We start from the raw sequence: 15,477 nt of genomic DNA on the forward strand, positions 1-15,477 counted from the left end.
AAAGAAACTGATTGTTACAGCTTTTGTAATACATTCTTTGACTGCTCTTGACCTTACAAACTACACCCATTATTATTTGTTTAACATTATTTTTGTGGTATTTCATTTTTATTCATTTTAATTTCAGCAGGTGGTATCATACTCACTTTTCAGTCACTTACCTTTTCCAAAACAATGATCTTTATTTTGTTATTTTCCTTACACTTAATCAAAGCATTTGTAAAAACAGCCACAGCGTTCAGAGTGGATGGTTCATTTTATTTGACATTCAGTTTTTGTAAAATAACCAAGGCAATGCCAGGCATAAAGTCCAAAAACCAACATGAAGCATTTTAACAGAAAGGAAATGGCACCGAGCGCCAGATTAAACAGAGCAGGTCCTAAAGCTGTGTTTGGAGAAACTCAATGGACAAAAACAATTCATCTTAAACAAAAATCTGCATGAAGTGTCGGGGAGAGCAGCCCCACTAGTACAATTCATCTCTACACATCTGTCAGTCAGAGGCAACAGTATCGAACAGCAGTTTTAAGAACGCATTCGGCAAATACAGTAAAACGTGTTTACAGAGCTCTCACTCCGTGGCAGCTATAGATTCCATTTCTGTATTTGCTCACACTTCAAAAATTATGATTTTTACAAAGAATCGTGAAAAGTGGAAACAGTGAAACATCTGGATATCAGATGCAAGGCTAACTTTGCTGTCACACTGGTCAAAAATAGTTTTCTGTCTGTGGGTTTTTAGTCGCATTCAATAAAGATCATCAAATATGAAAGTCTAACAGTACTAGTTAAGTAGACAAAATACATTCTGAAATTATGATTGTAGAGCAAGCCAATTAGGAGCAAATAAAGATTAAAAACAAAACAAAAAAGGTATTCAGGTTAACTTATTGTACTTGTGTGTATGTGTGACTTTACAATCTCAAAAGGCATTACGGCCCCTTAGAGGAGCTTAACTGTAAAATGAATCCTGCTCAGTGTGAGGAGCACCAGTGATGGCTAAGACATTTGTTGGCACATTACCACAGTCGCTGATGCGTATTTGAAGTCAATTCAGAAAAAATGTAGAAAGAAAACCACAAATCACAGGATGTAAATAATGCATTAAAGATTGCATTTTTTTTTTTTTTTTTTAAAAAGCTTCACTGTCTGCATGTACTTTATATTAATCAGATGAATATTGAGCACAACACTGTGCTTATTACGTGCTAATAATTTGATGTAAAACTGTCCCAGACAGTATGAAAAAATTAAGCCACAGTTCGTAGCCTGAAGAGAGAAACTGCAACTTCTCCAACGTGGAGTAATAACCGAGCAAATACTTGAGGAATCAACAGCTGACAAGCATCTCGTATTCATCATTTAATACTGAAATGCTAAATTCACATACAGCTGCCACTGACTGTTATCGCCCTCGTGGGGCGTCACGTCACATTTCATCTTACAGGTGATCTCAATGCAGGACGCAGTGGAAATGCGCCACGGCAAAACCAAGTGTGTGTTTTAAACAGCTCAATTCATTATAACCTTTTCAAGTTCTGTATTTAAAAAAAAAAAAAAAAAAAATCAACGTCGAAGGAATGGTGTTGGTAATAAAATAAGAAGTTGTATACAGAAAAGTCCTTAGGTTCACCTTTCAGAAGAACATGTGCAAAATACATCAAACTCTACATTTCATCTCTTTAAAAAAATAAACAAAAAGTCAAAACAGCGTTGTTCAGGTTTGATCCTACACTGATCGTGTATTCATTCTCAACCCTGCAGCCCACGCTTCCCAATGTCAAGAATATGGTCATTCATACTAATAAGACCTTTAATAATGGTGCTAGTAAGTAATACTGCTGAGCGCTAATTAATGCGTCTCCTGTCCGTCTGCACCATGCTGATCCCACTCCTAACAGTAGAGGGCACCAGAGTGATCACACCAGCTTAAAAGATGCGTCATATAGACTGGAGAAGCAGCAACACTGGCTGGTCTCAAAGATCAGAGGGCTTGATTTCCCAGCAGCTTCTTATCCAAAAATTCTCTTTGCTCTCAAGCACATGAAGAAACAAAGAAAGGAAACTTTGGAGAAACCAAGCCCTCGTCTTACTTATATATGTATATATATATTTATCAACACTCCTCTGGTTTAATATAGATTCCGTACAGAGTAACATTTATGTACATTACACACAAACAGATTGGGCCGTTTCCTCGTACACAGACATCAGAGGGTATTTGGTTGCCGACATCCACAGAACAGCTTTGGAGCATTGCTAGTAAAAAATGACATTAGTGCAAATATAACCCCAAAAGAAAAAAAAAAGAAAAAAAGGTAGAAAAAAACATTGATAGCAAGGTTATAGCACATTGGGGACAAACAAGTTCTGTGGTCAGAGTGACAGCGAGGTCTACATATAAGCGTGCATCAGGACTTGGCATCCTAAAGTTTTCAGTCAAAGCATATTTTTTCCTCGCCGTGCTTCATCCGCTAAACGCAGTAGCCAAAAGGAAGAGTGAGTTTTTGTGAAGAAGAAAAAAAAAAAAAAAAGAAGCTATGGCTCAATTTGCTGGTATCAACAATTTATGGAGTAAACTGACTGACGAGCAGGAAAACCCTAATGTCTTAGAAAATACAGGGTCTCTAATGTAACTGGATGAAAGGAGCTGATTGGCTCCTGCTATCAGTGATCAACAATGTGAATGATTGGTTGATCTGTGAGTGAGCTAAGCTTGCAACGGTAGGCGCGAGTGTGAACCATAAAATAGAACTAATGAGGGCAAAATCCGAGCTCCTTATCAGCTCTGTGGACTAATTTATACCTCATCTCTCCATCTTCCCCTTAGTCCATTTGCAGCGTGTGGTATCCAATAAAGCAGTAATGTAAAAATGACCTTAAAAATAAAGTTGCTTTAACAGTAATACAAAAGTTTGGCGATGAGGAATAGAAGTGTTTTTTTGCTGGGACCAGCCAAACAAGTCTGAATCAGATACTGAAGTAGTATAAAAGCAAAAGCTTGACACATGTAAGTTATTCAATGTGAACCAAGAGTTCACACTGCACCCCTCAGCTAGACCATACCATGTGTCCTCTGCTTAGCACCAGGCTTTAGGTCATGCAACGACCTCAATAAACAACATTCAGTCTGCTAACGCTCAGTATTAACTAAATCACAAGACTACTGACATCCAGCAGTGAAAAACAAAAAATGTGGAGAATTTCTAGACGTTATGAAATGTTAAGACTTTGTCACGGTAAAAAATACAACCATCAGTAATCGATAGTCTGATCAATTTTTCGATAAATCGTGGCACCCAAACACTATGAAATGTACAGCGGTGAAAGTTAAAGCTGTACAAACAAAGGCAAGAGCAACCATCGCCCTAAATATCGGGCATCAAAAGGTAAGGGGTAAAAGCATGATTGTAGGGAGAATAAAAGAAAGAAAAAGCCGTGATGGAAATCTGATTTTCACATTTTCTGGACATGGTGTAAAACTCCCAATTCATTCTGAGATGAGATTACTGCATCCTGTTTTTTGTATTAAATTTGAATCCCTGTGAAAGAACATGTGGAAAACAACTGCACCTGTGATGAAATCACTGCTGGCATGGGTTACACCTATCATGGGATACGTTTCACTGCTCCAAGACAACCGCCTAACAAGTACTAACATTTTGTAAAACTGCAATCATTGTCTTCTTTTTTTTTTTTTTTTTTTTTTTTTTTAAATACCGAGTGATGAATTTCTGCTTAGAGATTGTTTTAGATCTTGTGAAACATAATATGGATATGAAGGAGTTGGACATGATGGGAAAGCCAACAGCAAACAGCTGGACAAGTAGAATAGGGGATTATTTAGATTGTGTGATTATATATGCATGCATGTATTTTGTGTGCGTGTTAAAAATGGAGCTCAGGGGTTGAATGGAGGAGGAGGTTCCACTGAATGGGGAGTTGGTGGATTAGATTGTGATGATGAACCAGTAGAGTTTTCCTGGCTGTCCACAAGGGAGACTGATTTTAGCTGAGGGGGGGATTCGGGTTCAGCAGGGTTCGCCTCTGCTTGGGTCAGTACCTGTGAAGTTGGTTGGTGAAAGGTGGAGACAGAATGGCAGAGAGATGCAGGAGCGTCAGGTGTGTCTGATGTGTAAGAGGTAGAGAAAGAAGATGCAGAAGGGTGATCTGCAGGGGACTGGTGCAGCACAGAATCAGTTGCAAGAGGAGAAGAACAAGCGGAAGATGATAATGGAGGCTTGACGATGTGCAGGGGAGCAGACTGCAAGCCAGTGGGGGAGGTGGAAGAGGTTTCCCCAGCTGATGTGGCAGTTTCATTATCTCCCTCCTGATCTACTGACGCTCCCTTTTTCCTATCATCCGGTAGAGTGCCGTGGTCCTCCTCCTGCTTGTTGCCTGGGGCTTCTTCCTGTCCTGCAGGGTTCTGATTGGCTGCAGGTATATCTTGGGTAGCTCCACCATTAGTTGGTGATTGGCTCTTGAGTTGTGAATGACAGAGAGGGCACGTTTCCTGTACATACAGCCATTTCTTCAGACAGCCAGCGTGGAAGAAATGACTGCACGGCGTGATCACAGCACTGGTCATGTCCTGGAACAAATCAAATTTCACATTAGCCTACCTTTTAAAGCCCCAGATTAACTCTCGGTCATGCATCCTCTTTAGATAAACATAAAAACTGTTCATACCTGGAAGCAGATAGCACAGATGTCATTATACTGCTCCAGCTGTGTATTGCTAGCTGTGGGGAGGCTTTTTATCTTGTTTACAGCATCTCTCCTGAGCAGGAAGCTCTGCCAGCCCAGCTGGGCTCTGAGCCAGACGTTATAGTACGAGTGGACCAAGATGATGGTGCTTCCCATCACACTCCACTCGCCAAATACAGTCTCTGATACACCATAGCACACCACACACACCGCAACCTGGCAAGGGAACAAATCACTGACAGTGAGGCAGAGACCGTGCTGATGCATTAGATGACAGTGTCTGTTTACAGTCAGAAGGCAGAACTTAGCAAAGAGTTGGTGTACGTGTGTGTGATACATACCAGAAACTCCAGCAATCTGTAGGTCCCATTTACACAATATATGACTTCATCCATGTTCTCCACTGGAGCTTTACGAAACTCCTCCACCATGAAGAGAACATAGATCAACAGAGTGCCAAGGACCTGGCGGTAGAGTGTTTCAGAGTTAGTATGGAATTAAAAAACAAGCAAATATAAATGTTTAATTATTATTAGGCTGAACTGTTTGGGTAAAGCAAGTTTAAACTATTTAAGTTAATGTTTTTGCACACTGCGATGCGGCTGTGTGTTACCTGGAGAGAGGTGAGGATTGAGGAGGAGATGATGATGAGAAGCCAGAAGTCCATGTGGAAGAACTGGCAGATCATATAAGCCATGTACGCTGGAAAGATCAGCAGGAAGAGACAGAGAGAAACTGCACGGAAGTGCTTCCACAAACTCCTACGGGACAGGCAGCAAAACGAGCGTATGAGAAAGCAGTCAGGTTAATAGCAGGCTTTGCATACACACATTCAGTCAGATTACATTTACTGATGTCAAAAAGACTAACTGCCTGTTTAGGTAGGAATGAAGAAAGAAGGACTGTACACTGTAGCATTGCTTAATTTATGATGTTAGCATGAGTTGTACTGATGACCAGAGATAATGAATTCTGTGATAATTAACTAACTGCCCATAGTTATTAATAGTTGTTTATGATCAGTAAAAAATAAAACAAACAGTGGGACACAGAGTTTTCTTAAAAATAAACACATAAAAAAAGTATTTGGTATATTATCTTACTTGTCTCTAGATGCTCCCAGGGCTAGGACTATAGGATCAGCTATCTCCAGCATGGACTGCAGGATGGAAGCAACAACAATAAAGAGGATGATAGAGAGGAGGAAGGCTCTGTGGATGACCTGCAGCTCAATGAGGCCAGTTTGGACAGCAAGGATTAGCAAGGTGATACCTTCAGTCATCCCCCTGCACAGAGAGGAAACAAATTACAGTTAACACACCACACAATTATATGCCTTGGCTTTGCAGTCAAGTTGGAGATCATATACAAGTTTATCCAGACTTGACCTTTGGGTATACAATGTCAATTATTTTATCCTATTAGACAGTTGTGTGAAATGCAGACATCCCTAAAGAATAGTTCCAGATATACGTGTTTCCACACGAATGGGATAAACAGTCAGAAAACATATTGCCTCCAGTCATGATGGTTACTGGGACAGAGAGGATAAACCAGACTAAACTAATTAAAAGAAACATACCAGAAGACATCAAGAAAATAAAAACCTTGCTGACCTGTGCATGGTGTTGTCATTCATAAAGGCTCTGTAGCCCTGCAGGTAGAACTTGCACAGTGTGAGAACGCCCAGCGCAATGAAAGAAACTGTGAAAACCAGACCCAGCAGAGAGTACGGTGTACTACAACATTCTGCGATACTGGAGAAAAGAGGAGCAAATTACTTAGAGAACATGACAAAAAACAACAACTTTCTAAACAATTTTAAATATTTAGATCATGTCCTTAAAGTTCTGATGAGTATCTCAGCCGTCTTAATTCTGTCCACCAGTGCAAAACATGGGTTATTTAGCACTGTGACAAACGGATCTAACAAATCTTTTAGAATTTCCTCTTGACACATTTCCGCAAAATTAACTCAAAATCTAAAAAATTGCTTTACTCAAACTCTGCAGACTGACTTACTTTGCAATCTAATGTTTCTGTAATTTATATGATGCTATACATTTATATAATTAGATTTTCTAAATAAAATCTAGTACATCATATCTAGATTTATGTTTTGTACACACTACCTGCCCCTTCAATGATACAATGCAATAAATAGATAAATAAACACACCTTCTAAAGGGTCAGTGATGTAAAATGTAAAGTGTCTTGCAGCCTGATTTATGGTCTTACCTTGTAAGAAAGAGGAAAAGCAGCCTCTCTCTGGAGGTAGGCTGGTCTCTTGTGCTGAAGTAGGAGTATATCTGCAGAGCAAACAGCACGAGCCAAAAACACATGAAGAGAACTGGAAGGACCAGCTGGTTCCACAGTGACATTCCCAGAGCAAGAAGCCCGTACACTTCTACCACCTGCAGGACAGAAAAAGACAGAAATAAAGAATACCATTGATACCATCTACAGGAAAATATCTCAGAACTGAAATCCTGTCACAGAAACTGAAAAGCTTGCAACATCAGCCCACAATAAATACCTGAGCCAGCTCTCTGTAGGCAGTCTTGGCCAGGTTATATGGTACCAGCAAGTTAGACGCCAGGAAGTAAATGACCTCCAGGCCTGTGAAGATCATTGAGAACTTATTGATGAAGACTATGGTCTCGAGTGGGACCAGACACAGTCTAGCCACTAGAGGGAGGAGGTGAGCAGAGAACAGCCAAATCCTCTTGGTTTGCATCACACAGGAACAAAGTGTACAAACCACCAGCTGACCTGAAAGAAGACACATGTACACACATATATAAAACAAAGAGTTGAACAAATGACTAAAGACACTATGATCACTCTGATTTTAGAACTGTTTTTGTGATGTGGTATTTATCATTTTCGTGTAACTGACAATTAAAAGAAAATGTATCAGAATATTTATAGCTCTCCTAAAGTGGTGAAAATGTGTCAAACACCAAAAAGCAACAAACATTTAAAAGAGAAGCAGCTTTAATTTCACATTGCTCCTTACAGTAGCATTTTTTGTCACTGTACTCATCTTATTTTCGCTTCCTCAGGCTTTCACTGCGCAGTAAAATCAGCACTCTGCAGTCTATTTATAGCACAGGAGACTCCATCTACACTCTCTAGTAAATTGAAACTAGGTCCTAAAAACACAGACTCTACAGCATTTTCTATTTAAAAAAATGATTATTTTTTACATAATTAAGCATAGCAGCAACAAAACATGATGAAAAACTACAATAGGCTGTTCTTTCTGTTTTCCCACCCAGAGGAACACTGAAACACATACATATGTCAGCACTTTAATTCTGGAGTTGGTACAAATTAGGTCCCTTCATAATCCCATTAGTGTGGATGCTGTGGCATTAGGTATTCATATAATTAATGAAAGTGCTCACGTGGATATGAGAGCAATGCCAAGTATGTACATATGTGCAGCTAAGTATTCTATTTCCACTTTTTTTGTTAAAAAACAAAAAACAAAAACAAGGTGTGCTTACTCCTGTTACACAAATATTTCTTAAGGAAAAGACTCAAGTGTCTGCTTTTCTTTTGCCAGTACCTGTAGGCATCTTCTTAGCAACTTTGCACAGTCTACTATCATCCATGAATGTTTACTGACCCAGGTTACACAAATTCAATGAAAAATCTCAAGTTACTGCACCATGCGGGGTCCAAAAACACAATCCCGAAATGAAATCTAAGTGTTTTCTTTCGGATGAGATTCACACAGACCCATGGCAAAAGATGCATCCTACTCGTCATATGCTCTGAATACACTGGCCATTCAGTTTAGCCAATTGGTTAGAGCATATGAATTCTGAGCTTTAGTCCTACTTGTTGTACTGCAGTGCTACAAGGTGCCAATCTATAGAATTAATTTTCCTATACGTTGTACAGCAGTATGTGCAGCCATTAAAAAGAAGAGTTCAAATAGAAAAGAAAAAAAAAAATCTCTTTCTGCTGCCCAAGTGGGTCTACGGGTCTGTATCTATGTGCAATACATTGGAACCTGATCATTCACATTGTTCAACAATATGAATGTTGAACAATTATACCTATGAGTGCAGTGGTGAATCTGTTCATGGAGAGAGGTTCCAGGTAGACAGGGCCTTCATAACCAGAATCCAGTTCACTGCGAACATAATCCCTGACAGAGAAAAATTAAAACAATCAATGCAGAGGAAATTCTCACAATGTCCAGTCCTTCACATGAATTAAAAAGAGGAAAACTGTCATATATAAGTATTTAAAAGAGGAGTAGTGGCATCTTGTTAACTATTCTGGTAGATTTAAGTTTCTGTGAATGTGTACCTTGACACTTGGTGACCAGCAAAAAGCAGCAGGGCCGTAAGAACATACAGGTAAAGTTTAACCAGGTGCTGACGAGGCAGAGTCAGAAGCACCAAGCTCAAGATGTAACCTGTGAAGTAGTCATAAATATAAAAGAAATACAAGAAAGTCATGCATTCTGAAAGGCATCCGTCTTCCTGTTTGCAGACCAGAGCGTGTTTTAAAACACATAAATAAAGCGTATGACAGATGTTTATGACATAGTTGGGGGAAGTTATTTTTGACAAACTGCAGAAAGCCTTACAATACAATAGCCTAGTACCTAAAACCGTGTCCAAAAGCACTTCAGTGCAAAGCCATATTTATTTTTACTGCCCTGCTCTCCCTTCTTTTCTTTCCACCCACAGTGCTCATCAGCACATACCAAGCCTATTGGCTCATTAACCAACTGCAGCCAAGTTTGAGAGCTCACACAGCCAAAACACAAAGAAAACTCAACAATAGCTTTATTTCAGCTAGGTTAAATTACAATATAGAATGAGGCCTAGCTATGTCATTTATGTTACTTTCAGTGTTTCTGTGTCACTGTAAACGTATCTGGCTAACCACTTGTGCTGCAAAGACATTTCGTAATGCCTTCAAAACTGATTTAAGGACTTTGTGTTGGAGTACTGGTTTTCTGAGTTTCTACTGTGTCTTAAAAGCAGATGGTTGTCCTATTGTAAAAGAACATGTGTTGTTTGGTTGGTTAAGAGCAACTGATTTCCTAACCAACACTACAGAGAAGTTTGATCACAAACAATTTCTCCTTTCAACTTAATAATTTACATAAGTTTGACAGAGCCACCAACACACGACACTTGTGTCATTAATTTTGACTGGAACAGCTGTCTCAGACCATCTGAATGTCACATCTGGATCATGAACTTCACAGTTGGGCAAGAATAACTGGACCCAGGCTGAATTCATTCATTGGGTACATCAGGTGGTTTTGGCCACACTCCGCTTGTCGTCATGTCAAATAATCCCTCTCAATCACTACAGAGCTGAGCCTCATGGCTTACTGCCTAATACCACACGTGAGTCGACACTTCTGAATGGAAAAAGAAATCACGCACTTTCAACCAACAGAGGTAAAACAGTAATGCCTGGCATATAACACTGTTTCAATGCAGGTCATGATAACCTGACTACAGGGAAGTACACATGATGTTTTCAACTGTTACCAAATGAGGAACTCTTTAATGTGGTACAGACAGTGCAAAGCATTTGAACAAAGTGTCTCAGTTACACCAAACATTTGTTTGGTTTTAATACAGAAAAGGTGGCACTGACCTACGTAGTGCAGGTAGAGGGCCAGGTACTTGTATTGAAACAGGGGGTTATTGGAAAGGCTGGAGCGTTGGATCTTCTGGAAGAAGGAGCTGACATCCCAGCGGTAGAGGACATCCAGCAGCATGATGCTGGGAACACGCAGACCCACATTGAGCACAGCCTCTACGCGGTCCTTCACTGCCATGGTTTCAGTTTAAGGTCTGATCCGAAGGCAGAACTGACCACTAAGACGTGATGTTAATAGTGGGTGGTCTGTAGAAAAAGAGAGAAAATGCAAATTAAAAAAAAGGAACAGGGAGTCTTAATATGAAGCAGTTATAGGAGGTGAGAGTAAGAAAACAGAAGGAGAGATGAAAGCCAAAACAAAGGAAAAGTTATTATAAAGGTCAAAGGAAAAACTGTGAGCTACAGAGGAAGAAAAGACAGAAAAAAAGACAAAAGACTTAAGAGCTCAATCACAAAACTGTCTCATTCAAATGTGGCCTAAACGTAAAGGTAAAACTCAACAATTGTTACATTATTACCACAAATCTTTATAATAAGTTACTAACATGAGCGTAAATCATTTTAAAGTTTATAAAGGCTAGCATACTGACAGCGTTTTGTTTTTTTCCTGATGAAAACAGGACTTTCAAAGAGACTATCGACTAAAGTACATTAGGTCCAGAGGCAAAGAATCGCAGTTAGCTTACTTAAAGGAAGTTTTTGGCTATTTTATAAACAAATGTGCCTTTAAGCAAATACAACAGAACCTAGAAAGTCTATTTTGCTATCTTGGTATTTTGCTTTGGTAGAATCCCAAAACATCTTTGGTGGGCATCTTTTTTTCTAAATAAAGGAAACCCCTTTGCCACAACAGCATAAAAGAATAACTAAGGTAACTAATTCACTAGTCAGAACAGAATATAAGAATTGGCACCATCCACAAAACACAAACCTATGACAAATATGGTTACCCACTACTTCCAATAGTAATCACTTCACCTTGAAACCTACATACAGCCCCTCATTTTCTACATCAAAGTACTGCAGAACCACACTGGTTAGTGTCATCTGTCTTACTTTTTACCTTGCTTGTTTACAACTTCCTGTCACAGAGATTAAGATGGTTGCTGCCATATGCCACATCTTTCGGTTAGTGGTTGTGGTGTCACAACAGCTCCGGAACAACAGTTAACTGTTACTGTATATCAATAAATTACAGATTATTAGTTTAACTCACTACTTCTTTTGCCCATGCTTAAACATGTACTTATTTATTCAAGCACAACACTAACATTAAGTGGCATACAGCTGGGAAACATTGAGCATTTTCTCACCAGCTTAACTGAAACCAATCCAGTGATGCTGTGTGCATAAGAACTCCATTGTACTCTTCTGTAGGAGTTGGTGTTGAAACCCAGATAATTTTGACATGATTTTAAGAAGGCTGTTGCAATAATGACCAGCAACAAATTCTCAAAATGCTGCTTACAGTATTTTTATAGGTCCGGGCAGAAAGCACTACTGTCAGCCACAATTCACTTTGTTTACCGTCATCCACCCATACAGGAATGCAGGAAACTTGATCCTGGGAACAACAGCTAGTCTTGAATAGGTTATTATTACCAAGATTCCAAAGAAACATTGCACGGTTGACCCAGCTAAAAACAGCTTCACCCACAACTGTAATTTGCATAGTCAAATCTGTGGGTCAATAATCAACCTAGACATGTAAATCTGTCCAAGCCTTTCTATTTGCTACCACACAATCACCAACAGCACAGAATCCACCATGGGAAACTGTGAAAGTACAGAATGTGGTAACACATTCAGATGTTTTAATGCAGGTGCAATTCAAAAGGTCAAGTCTGACAAATGAGGCATACTTGCAAAATCTGCAGTTCACATAAAAAAAAAAAGCACACATACTGTTCTGTTGCGCTGACAGAATGGTTACACTTCTTCTCTCTTTGCCAAAATAATTTCCTGGTTTACATACACCTTTATTAACGCTATCTGGGGGTGAGCAATGCGGTGGTGGATATAAACACATACAAAATACAATGTCTACAAGTCAAATGAGATACTGTTTAAACATTTTACAAAACACGAAATATATAAAGAAAAAATATGTTGACTTATTATATCAACACAGATCCTGATGGAAAATCTAATGGATGGGATTAAAGAAAAAAAAAAAATACAATTTTAACTCGAATCTATGGTTCTATACATACACTAGCCAATATCAGTGTTATCCTGGCTTAAAATGGGCTTTTGGTGGACAACTAGTGATATAAGCATGATCAGTTAGCCTACAGTCAGTTACCCTATCTCTGGATTTTCCTCCTTATTTGATAAACAAAAATGTTTTACATGCTTGAGTAAATGGCACCTGCATTAACAGAACAGATTAAAATTAGTTTGGCTACATTTTCTGATGATTTAGTGGGTGCTAAAGGTTGTTCAATGTAGGAAAATTCTTGAATATGTACAGGTTTTCAATCATTTCAACGACTGACCTCAAAAGTTATGAAATGCTGTTAAAAAATGCCATAAAACATCTCTTACACAAATGTTGAAGTTATTAAAATATAAAAACAAGATTTGTTTAAAGATTGCATTTCAGTTTTGTTTCCTCCCACCTACTAAATCCCATCACTGCCACTACTGCATGATGCAAAGCAAACACACCAAATGTAATCAATGCAACTTAATATATTATTTCTAATGTATTAATGTCAAAGTGATGAAACCTCTCACAGTGATCATGGATTACTCCAAGGCAATCTGAGCATAATGTTTTTCTCTGTTTAAGAGATTCTGTTGCAGTCCCCCCCAAACTATGCATGACAAACTGTTTTTCCCCTTCATGTTTCGAAAACTCGAGGCTCTCCAACAAATCAGCAATTGTTAACCAGGCTCTCACCCAGAAGCGCTGGAGCTTAAGGAAATTCAAAGCCTCACGAAAGTGAATTCCACAGAGCAACATGTTGCCCCCGTTTTTCCTGGCCTTTTCCAAACAACATATCTCCTGCACTTAAAAAAAAAAAAAAAAAAAATTAGCTGTTTACAACCCCTTCGTTTAAGTGCCCTTTAATACCTGCGTGAAGTTTTAGAGGAACATTTCACTGTGAGTGCTAGTTTTTTAAAAAGAAACGTCACGAATCTACAAAGTTTCATTCCACTCCATTTAAACAAAGCTCTTACATTTTTTTTCCTTCTTGAGTTGCCAACAGCAGTGTTTCCATCTCTTATCCCAGCATCCCGTGGCAGGATCCCGTTAACTTACATAACTTTAAATTTACCTCGACTATCACTGCCCAGACAGACATCACTTTGCAGAATCTGAACTTATATAACAAGGCCGTCTACCAATGAATTTTTATCCGTTGTAATCCATTGACAGCTGTAGGGTATGTTGTGGTGTATTTGGTCTAATGGGTACATACCATTAACTAGTTTAACTGAAGCACCGGCAATGAAAACGTTATGGATGAGTGAGTGCTGCAACGACCGTGCTACGCCATGAACTCTAGTAACCCCTCTGTCTCGACGGCAAAAAATTATCGCAACTACGCCGCAAATACGGCAATATTTTGCTTGCTATACTGGTCTGTATCGTCCACGAATACTTATAACAGATATGCTAATGCATGCTTACGGTTTCCACGCAGTTTGGTGGATGTAAAAGTGATAGAAATAGCGAGCTATGACAGCGTACGTGCGCTATGTGATGAGCTACATCAAGCTAACGCTTTCAGCTAGCATCACTGTCACCGAGCAGAGGAACTACTAACAACAACAACCTAGCTTATGTTTAACACAGCGGGAAATAAAACACTCCGAACGAATCAGCTTGCTTTTGACCTTACAAATTAAGGCGCTAGCCTTCGCACATATTCACATAAAATGTTCTAGCTTATAACGCTTGAGGATTACCATAACCTGCTCCCCTAAGCAAGTAAGCCCAAATGTAGCAGACTGGGAAACTCGGCTAGCAACCAGTTATGGCACCTAGACAAATTTCTTTAAAAAAAATAAGAACTTACGTTTGAAGGACGATGTTCGCACTATGTACAACTGTTTCTGGATGCCTTTCGGGTCGGATATCGACCATTTTAACTCGCCACCGCCCGAGTTAACGGTCCTCTCGGAGTGAGCACTTCACGCTGAAACGACGCGGCCCATCCGCTCATCTTACCTAGCGGCCATTATCCAAGTTAACCAAGCAAGATGTGCTGAGCATGCGCAATGTTACTGTCCCGTACAGAAAGAACAGGTTACATTTTTTTAACCTGACAAAGCTTTTTATTGACAACATATTGTCAAAGACTGTTATAAAGTGGAATTAGGATGTGTGATTTTTTTGTCACTCAATTAATGGTAAAAAAAAAAAAAAAAAAAAAAAATTGGGGGGAATGAAACATTACAGAAATAAGTCATCATAGTATATTAACAAACGCCTAAAATATTTATTTATTTATAGTTAGCTAGGGACAAAACTTGAAAGTAAGATTAATAGAGAGGCCTAATGCATAGCCTAAGGTGGTGGCCAGTCACTTTACTTACTTTAATTGTGTTTGATTTTAAAAGTTTTATGGAATTGTTACGTTTATATGAATGAGATATTCTCCCAGCAGTGCGGATAAGCATAAATTCCCCTTTCGCCAAGCAAGTTATAGTAGAACAAAGGAGTGTTTTGGTCGTCAAAAAGACTGTTGTTTTTGGGAGGGGTTAGCAAACATTCCTATTAAGCATTTATATATTGGTTTAAGAAGTACATACTTCTCAAACCAATACTATTAGTATCCTTATCTTTACGTGCACGTGGACTGTTTTCACTTTCATTTATTTATATTGTACATAGTATGTTTTAAAACTTACTTTTAATTTAATATGACACTTTGATTGCCTTTGTTTTAATTACATTTACACCTTTTTTAAGTGGTTTCTTTCATTCATATAAATATTTTAAGGGTGTCTCTCCAAAAGTTGAATCTGTTCATCTGGACGTAGCGTTTTGTGGGGGAAACGTTTCGTCACTCATCCAAGTGACTTCTTCAGTCTCAGCTGACTGCAGGTTTCCCCAAATCTTATAAACAGTACATTTGGAGATTTACTTTCCTGGATAATTGAGAATGCAT

General features: G+C 38.9%; 1 protein-coding gene across 1 annotated transcript; it reads right to left on the bottom strand.

Annotated features, from left to right (window-relative positions):
- Window positions 1-237: 237 nt before the first annotated feature.
- Window positions 238-14,580, bottom strand: LOC116319704 (RING finger protein 145). Its single transcript, XM_031739117.2, has 12 exons — window positions 14,383-14,580; window positions 10,349-10,600; window positions 9,035-9,143; window positions 8,779-8,870; window positions 7,245-7,480; window positions 6,947-7,122; window positions 6,325-6,465; window positions 5,812-5,994; window positions 5,322-5,469; window positions 5,050-5,172; window positions 4,691-4,924; window positions 238-4,592 (listed from the first exon to the last, which is right to left on the bottom strand). The coding sequence occupies exons 2-12, from the start codon at window positions 10,530-10,532 to the stop codon at window positions 3,903-3,905; spliced, it is 2,316 nt and encodes a 771-aa protein (XP_031594977.2). The 5' UTR covers window positions 10,533-10,600; window positions 14,383-14,580; the 3' UTR covers window positions 238-3,902.
- Window positions 14,581-15,477: the final 897 nt, after the last annotated feature.

Source organism: Oreochromis aureus, linkage group 10, assembly GCF_013358895.1.
Source record: "Oreochromis aureus strain Israel breed Guangdong linkage group 10, ZZ_aureus, whole genome shotgun sequence".
Taxonomy (NCBI): domain Eukaryota; kingdom Metazoa; phylum Chordata; class Actinopteri; order Cichliformes; family Cichlidae; genus Oreochromis; species Oreochromis aureus.